Here is a 19,241-nt window from a genome sequence, read left to right on the forward strand (position 1 = left end):
TATCTAAACACAGTTTTGTTTGCATATTTTCAGGATGTAGATATATATATATATATATATATATATATATATATATATATATATATATATATAGCTGAATTTGACCAAGCAACCCCCCCGTACCAAAAAGCCCTTGATGAAAGCGGATACAATTTCACCCTCACCTATGAACCCACGCCAGGAAACCAGCCAAAAAAGAACAGAAAACGAAACGACATCATCTGGTACAACCCCCCATACAGCAAAAACGTCTCAACTAACATTGGACACAAATTCCTCAATCTGATTGACAAACACTTTCCCAAAGACAACACCCTAAGAAAAGTATTCAACAAGAACAACATGAAATTGAGCTACAGCTGTATGAACAATATACGACAAATCATCTCAAACCACAACAAAACAATTGCAAATGAGCCGTCGGCCCCCAGACAGAGCGACTCCAAAACCAACAAAGGATGTAACTGTCGAAAGAAACCTGATTGCCCTCTCAACGGGGGGTGCTTACAAACATCAGTTGTCTACCAATCTAAGGTAACACGCAAGGACATTAACACATCCGACACATATGTAGGATTAACCGAGGGAGAGTTTAAAACCAGATGGAACAATCACAAGGCTTCTTTCAGGAACCAAAACCTGCGGAATACCACAGAACTCAGCAAACACATTTGGGACCTCAAAGACAATAATGTTGAATATTCAATAACATGGCAAATTCTTGCATCCAGCACACCTTACAATAGTGGTAATAAAAGATGCAACCTATGCTTGAAAGAGAAACTGTTTATTATTTACCGTCCAGACCTGTCATCCCTCAACAAGCGCAGCGAAATTGTAACAGCATGCCGCCATAGACGGAAACACCTCCTAGGTAACACATGAGCCAATCACCACGCCCCTAGGCCAGCCTGTACCCACCCACTCTGTGCCCTATATAAACCATGGTATGCGAATGCTCCCATTAAAATCTCCTGATGATTGAGGGTACCCCCCCTCATGAAACAGGCCTGTAGAGATGAAATAGTCTTGTGATTTTTTTCCCCACACATACATATATATATATATATATATATATATATATATATATATATGAAATACTTGACTTCTTGAATTCTAGCTGTCAATATACTCCTCCCCTCTTAACCACGCCCTCAACCACGCCCTGCCCCACCCCCGACCACGCCCCCACCCCCTCACCTCCCGAAATCGGAGGTCTCAAGGTTGGCAAGTGTGACCTAATCATTCAAAAATGTAAAACAATAACGATGTGGGAACAAATGAATGGCAAAATAAAGAGTTTGTTACAGTAAGAAAGAGTTAGAAAAAGTAAGAGTAGGGTCAACAAACTGTGTGGCTCGCTCCCACCATACCTGACTGTCCAAACCTTATTACCACACAGATCCTTCCGCCATATATCAATTAAACAGTTACGTAATCTTCACTGTTTTAAAGCAGTATAAAATAGTACGTCATCAAATTATTCAGACAAATGTAATAATTACAAATATAGTGTACCTTATTTTTATTCTAAGCATGCAATATATACATTTTCGTATTACGCCAATAAAGTAAATAGTCCCCTTTTGACTGAATAAACATAAAGCACCTTCCATACAATGTGAATTAACTTAAACAGCATTTAGTCTCCGACAATGTTTTTATTATACGACATACAGTAATTACTTTCTTTATTTTAATCATAAAGTATAATATACTATAAGCTACTTTAAATATTTAATTATGACCGATGTTTTGTTTTGTTGTTTTTTTTAGTGTGTTTTGCGCATGCTCACTCGGTCTATGACACGTCACTTCCGGTTATTGGTTTCAGGAAGTAAGAGGCCAAGATGAGGTAAAAAGAAGCTTGGTGAAAACTTTTTCTTTTCGACAACTTTCTGGCCGCACAGCCGCGTTCAATGCTAACCTCTTTTCAACAACTTCTTTTCGACAACTTCTGCCCGCACAGCCGCGTTCAATGGTGAGCTCTTTTCCTCTTGCCATTATGGCGGTGTAAAGAAAGATGTACAAGTCAAACTCAAAGTCCTACTTGAAATGTATTTTGTCTAACTAACTAACAATGAGAGCATTTCCGTATGCGGTTTTTAATTTTTAATTTCATTATATTCATAGACATACTCTATTATATCAGTCTTAAAGTCCGAAATGTTCCGTTAATGTAGGTCGTTATGTGGATGTTTTATTGCTAGTTGTGTGTGACGTCATTATTGTTATTATTGTATATCATTATTATTTGGGCCTGGATATTCTTACAAAGAAGAGTATTAGAAGAAAAAGAAAGTAAGAATGGGCAAAATACAATTAATTGATTTAAGTTGTGATTATGAAAATAAGGGGACATTATTACTAGAATAAAGTAGTATTTAAAAAAAAAACAGTACCGTATTTTTCGGAGTATAAGTCGCACCTGCCGAAAATGCATAATAAAGAAGGAAAAAAAAAACATATAAGATAAAACAGAATGGAATAGATATGGTAACGATAAAAAAGGTTATACAAGACATTTCAGAACCTCTGACATATATCACCAATGTATCATTTTTAACCGGTAAATTCCCTGATATAATGAAAATTGCAAAAGTCGTACCAATTTATAAGAATGGTGACGTACACCAGTTTACTAACTACAGACCAGTTTCATTACTTCCACAATTCTCCAAAATCTTGGAAAAATTATTCAATAGTCGATTAGATTTATTTATTAACAAAAGTGGGACGCTTGTGGAGAACCAATATGGATTCCGAGCAAATATCTCAACATCAATAGCACTAACCAAAATAACAGAGGAAATGACCAATGCAATAGATGGTAAAGAATGTGCGGCCGCAGTATTCAAAGCATTTGACACAATTAATCATGATATTTTAATACGAAAATTAGAACGATATGGCATCAGAGGTTTGGTATTGAATTGGGTAAGAAGTTATTTAACCAACAGGAAGCAATATGTAAAGATGGGTGAAAATATGTCAACACAGCTAGATATATCCTGTGGTGTACCCCAGGGGTCAATACTGGGACCAAGATTGTTCAATCTTTATATAAACGACATTTGTAAGGTTACGAAGGACTTAAAGTTGGTTTTATTTGCAGACGACACAACTGCTTTCTGTTCAGGAGAGAGCACACAGAAGATAATACAAATAATAACAGAAGAAATGAACAAATTAAAAAGATGGTTTGACAAAAACAGACTATCTTTGAATCTCAGTAAAACTAAAATAATGCTATTTGGTAATAGTAGAAAAGAGCATCATACACAAATACAAATAGACGGAGTAGACATAGAAAGGGTAAAAGAAACTAGATTTTTGGGAGTATTAATAGATGATCAAATGAACTGGAAATCTCATATACAAAACATACAACATAAGGTGGCAAAAAACATTTCAATAATGAATAAAGCAAAATATGTCCTGGGCCAAAAATCACTACATATTCTCTACTGCTCGCTAGTGTTACCATATCTGAGTTATTGTGCAGAAATATGGGGAAATAACTACAAATGTGCGCTACATTCGCTAACCGCGTTACAAAAAAGATCAGTTAGAATAATACATCATGTTGGATATAGAGAACATTTATTTATTAAGTCAGAAATATTAAAGTTTGGTGATTTGGTAAAATTGCAAAGAGCTAAAATGATGTACAAAGCAAACTATAACCTGCTACCAAAGAATGTACAACAATTCTTCTCAACTAAAGAGGAGAAATATAACCTTAGAGGAAAAAATAATTTAAAACATTTATATGCACGTACAACACTTAGAACTTTTAGCATATCAGTATGTGGAATTAAATGATGGAATGGATGAAGTAAAGAAGTTAAAAATTGTACTGATATGATCCAGTTTAAGAGGTTGTTCAAAATAATAGTGCTTACAGAGTACAAAAAAGAAGAATTATGAGAAATACTTTCAACCTTATTGAAAATAAGATATTCTTCATCTCAGTATGTTAATGACTGAATTAATTAATTAATTACATATTACAAAACTGTTGTATACTAATTCATAGATGTTATTTTATTATATAAAAAGGTCAGTAAATGATTCTATATATTTGTAAACGCTTTGAAGTGGGAAAGGGGTAGGATTAAATAAGCTTTGCTTCTTCCTACTCCTTTTCGGGCATGACGTAAAATGAAATGATATGAAATTGTGTGATGTATTATGATGTAAGTGTGTTCATGTTCCAAATAAACTAAAGAAAGAAAAGAAAAAGAAAGAAAACATATATAAGTCACACTGGAGTATAAGTCGGATTTTTTGGGGAAATGTATTTGATAAAAGCCAACAGCAAGAATAGACATTTGAAAGGCAATTTAAAATAAATGAAGAATAGTGAACAACAGGCTGAATAAGTGTACGTTATATGAGGCATAAATAAGCAACTGGTATGTTAACGTAACATATTATGGTAAGAGTCATTCAAATAACTATAACATATAGAACATGCTATACAATCTGTCACTCCTAATCGCTAAATCCCATGAAATCTTATACGTCTAGTCTCTTACGTGAATGAGATCAATAATATTATTTGATATTTTAGGCTAATGTGTTAATCATTTCACACATAAGTCGCTCCTGAGTATAAGTCGCGCCCCCGACCAAACTATGAAAAAAAACTGCAACTTATAGTCCGAAAAATACCGTAATATGAAATCGTATTATTACAAGAAAAAAAGACTTGAAACTGTACGTAGAATTTTTATGAATACTGTAAGTTGAAAATGGTATTTGACATTATGAAATTATGATAGTTTTTTTTTTGATCACATGAATTACGTTTTTGAATTTGGATTAATCACAGGTGATTACTGGCCTGCAAAATTGAAATATTTGTACACAAATGCAGTTTTATTGACACAATGTCAACCAGGAACTTTTTCAAATGTTTTTCTTGAATGCATCACATTTATTTGCACATAACTTTGGTAACTATTTGATCTAAAGCTCCTATAGGCTGTAATTTGGAGTGAAATTTACCAGTCGGAGTCTCTTCACTCATTTTTTTTTTACTAACGTATGCATTGATCTGTTTACTGAACGTTTAATGGTTAAGGTAAAATGAATTGCATAATAAATCCAAGTGAAGAGAATAGAATAGAAAGTACTTTATTGATTCCTGGGGGAAATTTAGCACCACAGTTCGCTCACAATAGACAATAAACTCTTAGGTATTTTTTTACATGTGAATAATATAAATACAGTCTATTATACAGCATTATTCACATGTGAATAATATAAATACAGTCTATTATACAGCATTATTCACATGTGAATAATATAAATACAGTCTATTATACAGCTTTATTCACATAAGTGCACATGATTAATGCAATCTTTTTTGTGTGTTTAATGACATGAATTAACTTGTTAATTTTGACAGCCCTACAGAAAATATATAATTATTTAAAGGTAATAATAATGTTCTAATATTTTGACAAAAAACGTAAAAAATGTAGTCGAAAAAAAATTGAACATGTAATTGTTATTGTTATAATGATAAGAATAATATATAATGTTCTGATAATAATGTGTTTATATTACGTAAGAAATCAAATGAAAATAAGGGTTTCATTATTACAAGAATAAGGTCGTATTTTTTTAATTAATAATATCAATTTGTATTTTTAAATTTGAAATGATACATGAAATTGTTATTAAAAATAGTTGTAAGCAGAACTTGAAAATTGTACTCAACACAAGTTGTAATATTAAGAGAACATATTACATTATTTTTATTATAATGTTTTGAGATTTTGTGAAAAAATTAAATGATGCTTTAAGTTATGATTTTGTAGTATACAATTAATATTGTTTTAATATGACAACATTTATATTGTTCAGATAATAAGTGTCTAATATTATGAGGGAAAACAAATATAATTGATCCATAGAAAATAAAGGTAAAGAAATACCTTTTTTTTTTTAAATAGAAAAAAGATTTTGTTTGGTATGAGAAACACACACCGTGTAACAAAGTGATGTGAAAATGATGTGGAAAAAACGAGAAATCATACAAGAAAAAAATCATGATGTGAGCATAAACATTAAGATTATTAGGGCTGCAGCTAACGATTATTTTTCTATCGATTAATCTATAGATTATTTTTTTCGATTAATCGGTTAATCTATAGATTATTTTTTCGATTAATCTATAGATTATTTTTCCTTTTACCGATTTTTTTTTTTATTTAAAATGAAGAGGAAAAAATAAATGTAGGCCAGTTTTTTCAAAAGGCATGGCTTTTATTTACAAAAAAAAAAGTATGGCCACTCAGTCAACATTGACAACAACATGACAAAATATTCTGTAACAATGTAAACATTTAAAACTTTTAACATTTAACAAAATTAAAAGTAGCTTATTTGCTTTTTAATGTGCAAATATAAAAGTAAACATCCAGTGCAAATCTTAATATTCTGGAATAGTATAAGCATTTCAAAAGTAAAAGTATTGCTTATTTTGCTTTAAAATGTGCAAAAATAAAGATAAACATCCAATACAAAAAAGTGCAAAACGGAAATATTCTGTAACAACAGTGTAAACATTTCAACAAAAGTAAAAGTATTGCTTATTTGCTAAAATGTGCAAAAATAAAGCTAAACATCCAATACAAAAAAGTGTACAGTGTAAACATTTCAACAAAAGTAAAAGTATTGCTTATTTTGCTTAATAACACAACAATGATAGTATGATTAAAGTGAAAGTTAATTGTTGGTTTGTACATAGTATATGTAACTGTTAATGTTGTAAAAGGTATTTGCACAACTAATTAACGTTAGCGTTTGTGACACGTCTTGTGCCGTGGGGTTCTTTCAGGACCGACAGACTGAACGCCAGACGGCTTTGCCAGGTTTACAATCTTTTAATTTTACACAAAGTCTTTTCTCTTCCAACTGCGCGGATCGCGCACCTGGGCACGATTGCGGCGTCGCTCCCGGCGCGCCCCGCCTCGCCGCTCGCTCGCCGCCGCCGCCTCTCCACAGCGTTAAAGAGGAGCGCGTCTTTGTAAACACTGAACAGGCACGCCAAACGCGCCTCTCAGAGCGAAACGGTGCTTTAGTTTATGAATTTACAACGCAGATACAAATGACACATTCATGTTTTTGTGTAATAATGACAACGTATACGCACGCGGACGATTGACTTGATGGTGATGGCAAGAACGCTGTCGGGGGTTTTCTTTTCAAATGTTCGTTCATAGCCGTTGTGCTGCTATGATAGGCCATTTCCGCTCGACACAGTGTGCATACAACAACATTATTAGGCCGTTTATTGAAATACTCCCACACTTTTGACGACTTTTGGCCTGCTTTTTTCCCCTCGCTCGCATCGTCTGCTTTGCGCTCCGCCATGACAGTAAAGTAGAGTGACGTAAATATGCGACGCGCCGACGCACAAAAACGGCGTCGACGTATTTACGTAACCGATGACGTCGTTTCAGCCTTAAAGATTATACAAAAAAAACATGACATAAAAAATATACATTATTCTAACAGAACCATCAAAAGAAAAAAACATATATTAAATTGGACGGAAAAAATTCCACTAGAAAACATAAAATTGCGCAAGAAAAAAGTTCATATTAATAGAAAATGTTATAGTTTATGAGAATATGGTTTCAATATGAGGGGTGAAACTCATTATTTTAGAAGAATGAAGTCATAGTCACTGTTTACTTTTGTTCAATATGTATTTCTTAATTTGTGACTAATGACATTTTTTGATCAAAAACCAGCTAAATATCACAAGTGCACTCTTATTTGTATACATTGTTGTGTACTATGTGTTTCTAGCTAAACAATTATGTGTGTGTGTGTGTGTGTGTGTCAGTGGTGTGGCGTCATGCCTGGAAGATGGCGGTCATGGAAGCGTTCCAACCACAGGTCCCGTCCAGAGCTTCTTGAGGCCCCTCAGGGTCCCGGCATCCATGTTTACCTCTTCTGGAGCCCAGATGGAGAGCGTTATTTGTCCCATGTGACATCAGACAAGGTCAACGCAGAGCAGCTGTGTATTTTGTCTGCGGAGGCTGTGGGTGAGACATCAACTCCATAATCCATGATAATATGATGATGATAAGGTTTTTTCATAATCCATGATAATATGAAGTGTGATGATGATGAGTTTTTTTCCTAAAGGATGATAATATGAAGTGTGGTTGTGGTTTTCCCTAATGGATGATAATATGTGGTGATGTTTTGTCACCAGGTGTAACTCCTGTCTTCCACGTGCTGTTTGCACTGTACGAGCCTCTGTCCCGCTGCTGGTACAGTCCTAACCACGTCTTCAACCCAGAGGAACACTCCCGTCTGGTGCTGCACTACAGAATGAGGTAAGTCACACCGCTGCCTTTTCTGCTTGCTCTGATACGCCTCGTTTGCACCTAGCCTCTCGCAAGCTGTCTTTCTTCCCTTTGCAAGCGATCTCTGGTGCGCTTGAGTTTAAACTTCAACCCCAGTGTGAAAATGATCACAAGAAGCAAAAAGAAATGACTATTAAAGCTGCAAGCAGCATTGGTCGGGCCCGCGTATTTGGCAGGTGCTAGTCCTAAGTGTCCCAATACTTTTGTCAAGTTTTAGTCCCAAGTGTCCCAATACTTTTGTCCAGTGTAAGTGTCCCAATACTTTTGTCCAGTGGTAGTCCTAAGTTTCCCAATACTGTTGTCTACTTTTAGTCGTAAGTGTCCCAATACTTTTGTCAAGTTGTAGTCCCAAGTGTCCCAATACTTTTGTCCAGTTTTCGGCTTAAGTGTCCCAATACTTTTGTCCAGTGATAGTCATAAGTGTCCCAATACTTTTGTCTAGTGTACCTACCTAGTCTGCATTGTGTGGGCACGCTGGTGCATCCTGCTTTTAAGCAGCCATCTTAAAATAAAAAAACAGCAGCGCAGCAGCATCAGCGCAGCGGTTCTTTGAAGGGTCATAAAATCAAAACCGGAGCAGGTATCAAAACTCTTTCGCCAACTTTTAATCAGAAGGGTTCAATCTCTCTCCTGTGTTAGTTTGAAGCTGAAACAACAAAGGCGCTCAGAGGAGATAATGTTTGAAGAAAGGTGACCGGTTTTTACAAAAATTTTGTTTTGAAGGGGGAATAGCAAACTTTCTGTTGATTTTTGCTGGGGGTTGTCAATTTATGAAATGCAGTGCTAAGTGAGACCTACATAGAGGTTTTTGTTTCATGTCTCTCCGACCTTCCCAGTGGGAGTTACAGGCAGTTTTGTCATTTTTTTCTTCCGAGGAGCAGTTTTTTCTGCGATTTATTCAAAAATTGCGGTAGAGCGCAATTTTGAGATTTGGGGTTAGGTTTTTTTTATTAGATCGCAATTTTTGCCAGTCCTGATGTGTGCGTTCAGTTTGGTGAGTTTTGAAGCGTGTTAAGGGGGTCAAATTACAGCTCAAAGAGGCAAAAGTGACTGTTTTTAGTACTTTTTTGTCTTGAAGGGGGAATTGCCAACTTCCTGTTGATTTTAGCCCGAGAATGTACCATTATAAAATCTAGGTCTGAGTCAGACCTACATAGAGGTTTTTGTTTCATGTCTCTCTGACCTTCCTAGTGGGAGTTACAGGCAGTCAGATTGTCACATCAAAACTATGAATGAACACATGTGGAGTTATGTACTTAACAAAAAAAAAGGTGAAATTAAAGCTGCAAGCAGCGTTGGTCGGGCCCGCGGATTTGGCAGGTGCTAGTCCTAAATGTCCCAATACTTTTGTCTACTTTTAGTCTGAAGTGTCCCAAGACTTTTGTCTAGTGTACCTACCTAGTCTGCATTGTGTGGGCACGTTGGTGCTTCCTGCTTTTAAGCAGCCATCTTAAAAAAACAGCAGCGCAGCAGCATCAGCGCAGCGGCTCTTTGAAGGGTCATAAAATCAAAACCGGAGCAGGTATCAAAACTCTTTCGCCAACTTTTAATCAGAAGGGTTCAATCTCTCTCCTGTGTTAGTTTGAAGCTGAAACAACAAACGCGCTCAGAGGAGATAATGTTTGAAGAAAGGTGACCGGTTTTTACAAAAATTTTGTTTTGAAGGGGGAATAGCAAACTTTCTGTTGATTTTTGCTGGGGGTTGTCAATTTATGAAATGCAGTGCTAAGTGAGACCTACATAGAGGTTTTTGTTTCATGTCTCTCCGACCTTCCCAGTGGGAGTTACAGGCAGTTTTGTCATTTTTTTCTTCCGAGGAGCAGTTTTTTCTGCGATTTATTCAAAAATTGCGGTAGAGCGCAATTTTGAGATTTGGGGTTAGGTTTTTTTTATTAGATCGCAATTTTTGCCAGTCCTGATGTGTGCGTTCAGTTTGGTGAGTTTTGAAGCATGTTAAGGGGGTCAAATTACAGCTCAAAGAGGCAAAAGTGACTGTTTTTAGTACTTTTTTGTCTTGAAGGGGGAATTGCCAACTTCCTGTTGATTTTAGCCCGAGAATGTACCATTATAAAATCTAGGTCTGAGTCAGACCTACATAGAGGTTTTTGTTTCATGTCTCTCTGACCTTCCTAGTGGGAGTTACAGGCAGTCAGATTGTCACATCAAAACTATGAATGAACACATGTGGAGTTATGTACTTAACAAAAAAAAAGGTGAAATTAAAGCTGCAAGCAGCGTTGGTCGGGCCCGCGGATTTGGCAGGTGCTAGTCCTAAATGTCCCAATACTTTTGTCTACTTTTAGTCTGAAGTGTCCCAAGACTTTTGTCTAGTGTACCTACCTAGTCTGCATTGTGTGGGCACGTTGGTGCTTCCTGCTTTTAAGCAGCCATCTTAAAAAAACAGCAGCGCAGCAGCATCAGCGCAGCGGCTCTTTGAAGGGTCATAAAATCAAAACCGGAGCAGGTATCAAAACTCTTTCGCCAACTTTTAATCAGAAGGGTTCAATCTCTCTCCTGTGTTAGTTTGAAGCTGAAACAACAAACGCGCTCAGAGGAGATAATGTTTGAAGAAAGGTGACCGGTTTTTACAAAAATTTTGTTTTGAAGGGGGAATAGCAAACTTTCTGTTGATTTTTGCTGGGGGTTGTCAATTTATGAAATGCAGTGCTAAGTGAGACCTACATAGAGGTTTTTGTTTCATGTCTCTCCGACCTTCCCAGTGGGAGTTACAGGCAGTTTTGTCATTTTTTTCTTCCGAGGAGCAGTTTTTTCTGCGATTTATTCAAAAATTGCGGTAGAGCGCAATTTTGAGATTTGGGGTTAGGTTTTTTTTATTAGATCGCAATTTTTGCCAGTCCTGATGTGTGCGTTCAGTTTGGTGAGTTTTGAAGCATGTTAAGGGGGTCAAATTACAGCTCAAAGAGGCAAAAGTGACTGTTTTTAGTACTTTTTTGTCTTGAAGGGGGAATTGCCAACTTCCTGTTGATTTTAGCCCGAGAATGTACCATTATAAAATCTAGGTCTGAGTCAGACCTACATAGAGGTTTTTGTTTCATGTCTCTCCGACCTTCCTAGTGGGAGTTACAGGCAGTCTAGTTTTTTTTCCCCTAGGGGGCGCTAGAGCGCAATTTTGAGTTTTGTGGTTCGTTTTTTTTTTTAAAAGGCAATTTTCGCAGATCCTGATGTGTGGGTCAAATATGGTGAGTTTTGAAGCATGCTAAGTGGGTCAAATTACAGTTTAATGTGGCGACGGAAGAATAAAGAATAATAAAACCTTAGAAATTCAATAGGTCCTTATGTCCCATTGCATAAGGACTCCCTTTGGTGGATCTAACATAATAGTGTGAGAGTCCAGTCCATCGTGGATCTAACATAATAGTGTGAGAGTCCAGTCCATAGTGGATCTAACATAATAGTGTGAGAGTCCAGTCCATAGTGGATCTAACATAATAGTGAGAGTCCAGTCCATCGTGGATCTAACATAATAGTGTGAGAGTCCAGTCCATAGTGGATCTAACATAATAGTGAGAGTCCAGTCCATAGTGGATCTAACATAATAGTGTGAGAGTCCAGTCCATAGTGGATCTAACATAATAGTGTGAGAGTCCAGTCCATAGTGGATCTAACATAATAGTGAGAGTCCAGTCCATAGTGGATCTAACATAATAGTGTGAGAGTCCAGTCCATAGTGGATCTAACATAATAGTGTGAGAGTCCAGTCCATGGTGGATCTAACATAATAGTGTGAGAGTCCAGTCCATCGTGGATCTAACATAATAGTGAGAGTCCAGTCCATAGTGGATCTAACATAATAGTGAGAGTCCAGTCCATAGTGGGGCCAGCAGGAGATCATCTTGAGTGGAGACAGGTCAGCAGCGCAGAGACGTCATCAACTGATGCACAGATGAGTGGTCCACCCTGGGTCCCGACTTTGGACAGCTAGCGCATCATCTGTGGTCACCTGATAACCTCTCCACGCAGGAGAGGGGGGCAGAGCAGAGAAGAGAGACGGCAGATCAACTGGTCTAAAAGAGGGGTCTATTTAAAGGCTAGAGTATACAAATGAGTTTTAAGATGGGACTACTGAGGTAGCATCTCTAACTGTTACTGCTAGAACATTCCAGAGTACATTACAGGAAAACGCTCTATAGCACACAGACTTTTTTTGGGCCCTGGGAATCACTAATAATCCGGAGTTCTTAGAAAACAGATTTCTTGCCAGGACATATGGTACAATACAATCAGCAAGATAGACCCTTTGGTATTTTATACCTAAGTAGTACAACCTTAAAGTCACATCTTAAGTGCACAGGAAGCCATAACATGTGAGAGAACAGGGCTGTTGCTCTTTAGAAGTATATTTTTGGAAGCTTTTTTGTCAAATCTAAGGTAGTGAATATCAGGAATGGGCATCTTACAACAACTCACGATTCCATTTGATTCTGATACTTAAGGTGACAAATCGATTGAGAATCAATTCTTGATTCAAACCAAATCTCACTGATTCTCACAATGTATTATTTGGTCAAAAAAATGATAGTAAAACTTTTTCAAAACAGTTTCCAAAAGCTCCTCTTGGCTGCTGAAGGATCGCGTATATGCACAGCTAGTAAAGGCAGCGATGGCCTAAAAAGAGATTTTCTCAGGATTTATTCTTTAAAAAAAAAAAAAAAAAAAAAATTGGAATAACTAATCACGATTTGGATGCGAATACAATTTTTTGGATAACCCAAAAGCAGTGAAGTTGTCAGGTTGTGTAAATGGTAAATAAAAAGAGAATACAACAAATCCTTTTCAACTTATATTCAATTGAATAGACTGCAAAGACAAGATATTTCATGTTCACACTGGTCATTTTGCCTGCAACATGTTTCAAAAAAGCTGGCACAATTGGCAAAAAAGAGTGAGAAAGTTGAGGAATGCTCATCAAAGACTTATTTGGAACAGGTGAACAGGCTAATTGGGAACAAGTGGGTGCCATGATTGGGTATAAAAGCAGTGCGGGTACTAGACTGGCCTGCCTGTAGTCCAGACATTGAAAATGTGTGAAGGCTAGAGATGCGCAGTTTGCGGGCACAACCGCGGAGTCCGCGGATTATCCGCGGATCGGGCGGATGAAATTAAAAAAAATTAGATTTTATCCGCGGGTCGTGTCGGGTCGGGCCGGGCGGTTGAAATAAAAAAAAATTAGATTTTAAATAGATTCAAGCGGGTGGCAGTTAAACCAATTGGGAAATATATATACATAGTTAAATGTTGTTACCCACATACGAAAAACGAGCAGGCACCTGCAGCATATGCCACAACAGAAGAAAAAGAAAAAAAAAGAGATGGACACTTTTACGGAGCGGAGAAGGGACGCCTCGCCGGGGTCCGGGACCGAGGCCCATTCCCCCGAGAGGGCCCCACCGGGAGCCGTAGCTGAGGCGATCCGCGAGAAGGGCCCGACGCACGTCCAGGGTCACCACCGCGCCCACCGCACCGACACCCCGCCTCGTCCGCCTTCGCCGCGGCCGGCGTCACGCGCAGCAGGTAAGCAGCTTACCTGCCCGCCACCCCCGTGGCCGGGGGCTCGTAACAGGGGTCACTCCGCGCGCTCCGCCCGCGCAGCTTACCTGCCCGCCACCCCTGTTGCCGGGGGCGCGTAACAGGGGTCACTCCGCACGCAGTGCGCTCACGAAAGGGGTGGGGCTCACCCTGGTTGATATAGACAGCAGGACGGTGGCCATGGAAGTCGGAACCCGCTAAGGAGTGTGTAACAACCCACCTGCCCTGAAAATGGATGGCGCTGGAGCGTCGGGCCCATACCCGGCCGTCGCCGGCAGCGAGACGCGCTTGGAGGTGCGCTCAGCGCGGCTCCCATATGATTGCGCACTGGTGTGCGTCTGGGCCGTGACAGCGTGGCACGCGAATGTCTGTGCTGCATTGGATCAGTCTCCTTTCTTTAACAGGCAAAAGCTTTATAACCTCACTAATGCCTTGCATCGTCTATATTAGATATATAACAACGGGCGGATGCGGGCGGGTGCGGTTCTGATCAAATGTTACATCGGGTGGATGGCGGATGGTTGACGACTTTCTGATGCGGTTGCGGATGAAATAATTGCCTATCCGCGCATCTCTAGTGAAGGCTAAAATATGAGAAGGGAGACTGTTGAACAACTTAAGCTGTACATCAAGCAAGAATGGGAAAGAATTCCACTTCAAAAATGTGTCTCCTCAGCTCCCAAACCTTTACTGAGTGTTGTTAAAAGGAAAGGCCATGTAACACAGTGGTAAAAATGTATTTTTTGCAATGTGTTGCTGCCATTCAATTCTAAGTTATTTGCAAAGTTTCTCAGTGTGAACATGAAATATCTTGTCTTTGCAGTCTATTCAATTGAATATAAGTTGAAAAGGATTTTATTCTCTTTTTATTTACCATTTACACAACGTGACAACTTCACTGCTTTTGGGGTTTGTAGCTACAGAAGTGTGACTCTGGCCTAAATGTGACTGAAGCGCGTTGTCAACAATATTGTGTGTCTTTGTGTGCAGGTTTTACTTTCGCAACTGGCACGGACTAAACGACAGCGAGCCGCTTGTGACTCGTTTTGCTGTCGGCGGTGGCGGTGACGCACCTCTGCTTGAAATCACATCAGTGGAGTATTTATTTGCCCAGGTGTGTGTGTGTGTGTGTGTGTGTGTGTGTGTGTGTGTGTGTGTGTGTGTGTGTGTGTGTGTGTGTGTGTGTGCGTGTGTGCGTGTGTGTACGTGTCTCACACTTCTCACCACATGCGCTTTTGTGGTTCTGATCGTCTTTCGCTCTCTCTCCTCACTTCCTGTAACCCTCCAACAGGCCAAATATGACTTTGTCAATGAAATGATGGAAATGAAAAAGGTGGACTCGGAGGAGGAGCGAAGTCGCTTCCACAACGAGTGCCTGGGCATGGCCGTGCTGCACCTCATGCACCTGGCGCTGCAGACTGGCCGCACCTTGGGAAGCGTGGCTAAAAAGACCAGGTGGGAAGTTAACATGGGCTGCTATTTGTACACACATACAGGGGAAGACTTAATTGCTTATTGAACAGGGTTCGTAAATAGAAATGTTTGTATATTGAAGCAAATTCCTCCATAAGAGACAATGTAAATGTGAATAATGGGTTGCAGCTTCAACAAAAGTCCATATTTTAGTGAAGGTTTGTACTAGAGATGCGCAGATAGGCAATTATTTCATCCGCAACCGCATCAGAAAGTCGTCAACCATCCGCCATCCACCCGATGTAACATTTGATCAGAACCGCACCCGCCCGCCATCCGCCCGCACCCGCCCGTTGTTATATATCTAATATAGACGATGCAAGGCATTAGTGAGGTTATAAAGCTTTTGCCTGTTAAAGAAAGGAGACTGATCCAATGCAGCACAGACATTCGCGTGCCACGCTGTCACGACCCAGACGCACACCAGTGCGCAATCATATGGGAGCCGCGCTGAGCGCACCTCCAAGCGCGTCTCGCTGCCGGCGACGGCCGGGTATGGGCCCGACGCTCCAGCGCCATCCATTTTCAGGGCTAGTTGATTCGGCAGGTGGGTTGTTACACACTCCTTAGCGGGTTCCAACTTCCATGGCCACCGTCCTGCTGTCTATATCAACCAGGGTGAGCCCCACCCCTTTCGTGAGCGCACTGCGCGCGGAGTGACCCCTGTTACGCGCCCCCGGCCACAGGGGTGGCGGGCAGGTAAGCTGCTTACCTGCTGCGCGTGACGCCGGCCGCGGCGAAGGCGGACGAGGCGGGGTGTCGGTGCGGTGGGCGCGGTGGTGACCCTGGACGTGCGTCGGGCCCTTCTCGCGGATCGCCTCAGCTACGGCTCCCGGTGGGGCCCTCTCGGGGGAAGGGGCCTCGGTCCCGGACCCCGGCGAGGCGTCGGGGGCCTTCTCCGCTCCGTAAAAGTGTCCATCTTTTCTTTTTTTTTTTCTTCTGTTGTGTCATTTGCAGCAGGTGCCTGCTCGTTTTTCGTATGTGGGTAACAACATTTAACTATGTATATATATTTCCCAATTGGTTTAACTGCCACCCGCCTGAATCTATATAAAATCTAATTTTTTTTTATTTCAACCGCCCGACCCGATCCGCGGATAAAATCTAATTTTTTTAAATTTCATCCGCCCGATCCGCGGATAATCCGCGGACTCCGCGGTTGTGCCCGCAAACCGCGCATCTCTAGTTTGTACACAATATAAAGTACTATACAGTACAACACAACTTTCTCTTTATTAACAAGCTGAAACAACAACGACAAGCTCAACTGTGCTGTATGTGATGCTTTGCCAACATGCACACACACACACAGAAGTCCCTTTGGTGCCCTCACAAACGATTAGAAATCACAAAAATCCTTAACATTAAAGGGTAACTGCACTTTTTTGGGGAATTTTGCCTATCGTTCGCCATCATTATGAGAGACAAGAAGACAAAAGGTTTTTTTATTTTTTGCATTGTAACTTGTAAAAATCTGCTCATTCTTGGTGGCCTGCAATGCAGTTAATGTTAGCACATACCTGCCAACTACTCCGGTTTTCCCGTAATTAGTACGGTTTTCATCAACCTATTCCGGGTTACGGTTGCAGTGATAAAAAATACGGTTTTTCACTAATTAAAAAAAAAAATCTTTTTAAAATGCGCGAGGCTATTTATAGCACCGCTGCCAAGCACGAGGCACCTGTTGCCATTGTTTCCAAACGAGCGAACGATCATGGAATCAAAATCGCAAACGAGTCTTAAACCGAAAAGAAAACTGCAGTCATTCCATGAAGAATATTCAAAAGCCTATCCGGGAATAATTATCCGTTCCAAAAAGGGTGAAAACCACGCGAATTGCACCTTGTGCAGACAAGATTTTTTGATCGGACACGGAGGAATTAGCGATGTAAAAGACCACGTTGGGACAAAAGAACACAAGTCTAATGCCGTTGCTAGCGATACAAGTGGAAAACTTTCAACGTTTTTCGGATTTTAGCCACAAAAAGGTAATGACACCAATGTTATCTATTGGAATTGTTTAGTACTGTTATACTGTTAAAAGTGTTTATACTATTTATGCTTTCAAGTCCAAGTTGAAGAAATCTTGTTAAATGTTGACAGCATAACTACCAAAATACAGAAGTATGTCCTTAATATTTTTGCAGTGCTATTTCTGTTGAAAAGTTCAAATGATTACATTAGAGATGTGATGTGCCACTTTTCAAGTGTCTGATGGCTTCAATTAATTGTCATTAATTTTTCATATTTTGAATTCTTTTGAAAGGCTTACAAAAAAACTACATTTGAATTGTAATTCCATGCTATTGACAGGACTATTAATTTTAATGAAGTTAGCTTACCATGTTTACAGTATGATAATTGTGATAGAAATGTGAATTTTAGGCACAGAATATTTTTTACAATTGAACAAGGCAGTAGATTATACAAGCTTGGACAGAAAGTTAATAATGACACCAATTTTTTTTTTAATGGAATTGTTTAGTACTGTTTTACCATTTGTTTACTGTAAAAAGTGTTTATACTTTCAATGAACAAATTGAAGTCTTGTGAAAGGTTGACAGGATAACTGGCATTAACTGTCAAAATAATTTCAAACTATTGAAGTTAGCTTACAGAATAAACATGTCAATCAACCCATATGATTTTTGCTGTAATATTTTTGTTTTGAAAAGTCACTGTGACTGATAGAAAAGTGATGGTTTTAGCAACATTTTAACCTGTCTGAATGCTAATAATCATTTTGCGTCGGGGGGCGAAGCCTGAAACCCCCACCAGGACTTTGTCCTGGACCTACCGGGGCCTGCGGCCCCTGGACCCTGGCTACTAGGTTTCTCTGATTTCAAAAGTTGGCAGGTATGTTAGCAATCAATTCTAACTTTAAATCACTTTAAAAATGCTTTCAAAAAACGTCAACAATACTTAATTTACATTCCTTAACTTGTATAATACCGGTATATGTTTTCATCCTACCTATTGCAAGTACCAGACCAATGTGTCTAATATGCAACAGTACTGTTGCTCTGGTGAAAAGTGAACATCTGAAACGTCACTATCTGAAAGAGCACCGCGAATTTGAAGAGACATTTCCTCATGATTCAGAGCTAAGAAAAAAGAAATCACGAGGCTGAAAAAGTCATATGAAACATCAAGCAAGATTTTTGTTAAATCTATGACACAACAACAAATAGCAACAGAGCAGTGACGTGCGGTGAGGTTGATGGCTGGTGAGGCACTGACTTCATCACAGTCAGATTTACAAACATATGAACCCTAAAGAGTGTCTTATTCACCATTTGATTGGCAGCAGTTAACGGGTTATGTTTAAAAGCTCATACCAGCATTCTTCCCTGCTTGGCACTCAGCATCAAGGCTTGGAATTGGGGGTTAAATCACCAAAAATGATTCCCGGGCGCAGCGCCACTGCTGCCCACTGCTCCCCTCACCTCCCAGGGTGTGATCAAGGGATGGGTCAAATGCAGAGGACACATTTTTTCAAAGTTCTTATTTATTTTTGTTTCAAAGAAAATATTTCATGTATTTTATTGGACATTTATTTTATTTTTGTTAATTTTAAGAAAATGTTAAACTACCTACCTCCTGCTATTATATAGGCTTGACCGATAATAAACGGACCCAGCCTGTTTCAAAAAAACCATTTGTGGACCTTCAAGATTTGTACTTGAGGACCCCTGCCCTAGATGTTATAATGTGACTGGGCCGGCACGCTGTTTATATGAAGGAAACGCGGACGTGACGACAGGATGTCCTCACTCAGGTCCGGCTGGAAATCGGGAGAAATTGGGGAGAATGGTTGTCCCGGGA

The 19,241-nt window shown here is 39.3% G+C and overlaps 1 protein-coding gene across 1 annotated transcript in view; it reads left to right on the plus strand.

Moving 5' to 3' along the window:
- Positions 1-1,833: 1,833 nt before the first annotated feature.
- tyk2 (tyrosine kinase 2) overlaps positions 1,834-19,241 on the plus strand; it is a 68,900-nt gene continuing 51,492 nt past the window's right edge. The window contains 5 exon segments of the mRNA XM_072916025.1: positions 1,834-1,981; positions 7,868-8,069; positions 8,243-8,366; positions 14,934-15,057; positions 15,235-15,398. Of these exon segments, the coding sequence (XP_072772126.1) occupies positions 1,979-1,981; positions 7,868-8,069; positions 8,243-8,366; positions 14,934-15,057; positions 15,235-15,398 (617 nt within the window). The 5' untranslated portion in view covers positions 1,834-1,978.

Source organism: Nerophis lumbriciformis, linkage group LG24 (assembly GCF_033978685.3).
Source record: "Nerophis lumbriciformis linkage group LG24, RoL_Nlum_v2.1, whole genome shotgun sequence".
Taxonomy (NCBI): domain Eukaryota; kingdom Metazoa; phylum Chordata; class Actinopteri; order Syngnathiformes; family Syngnathidae; genus Nerophis; species Nerophis lumbriciformis.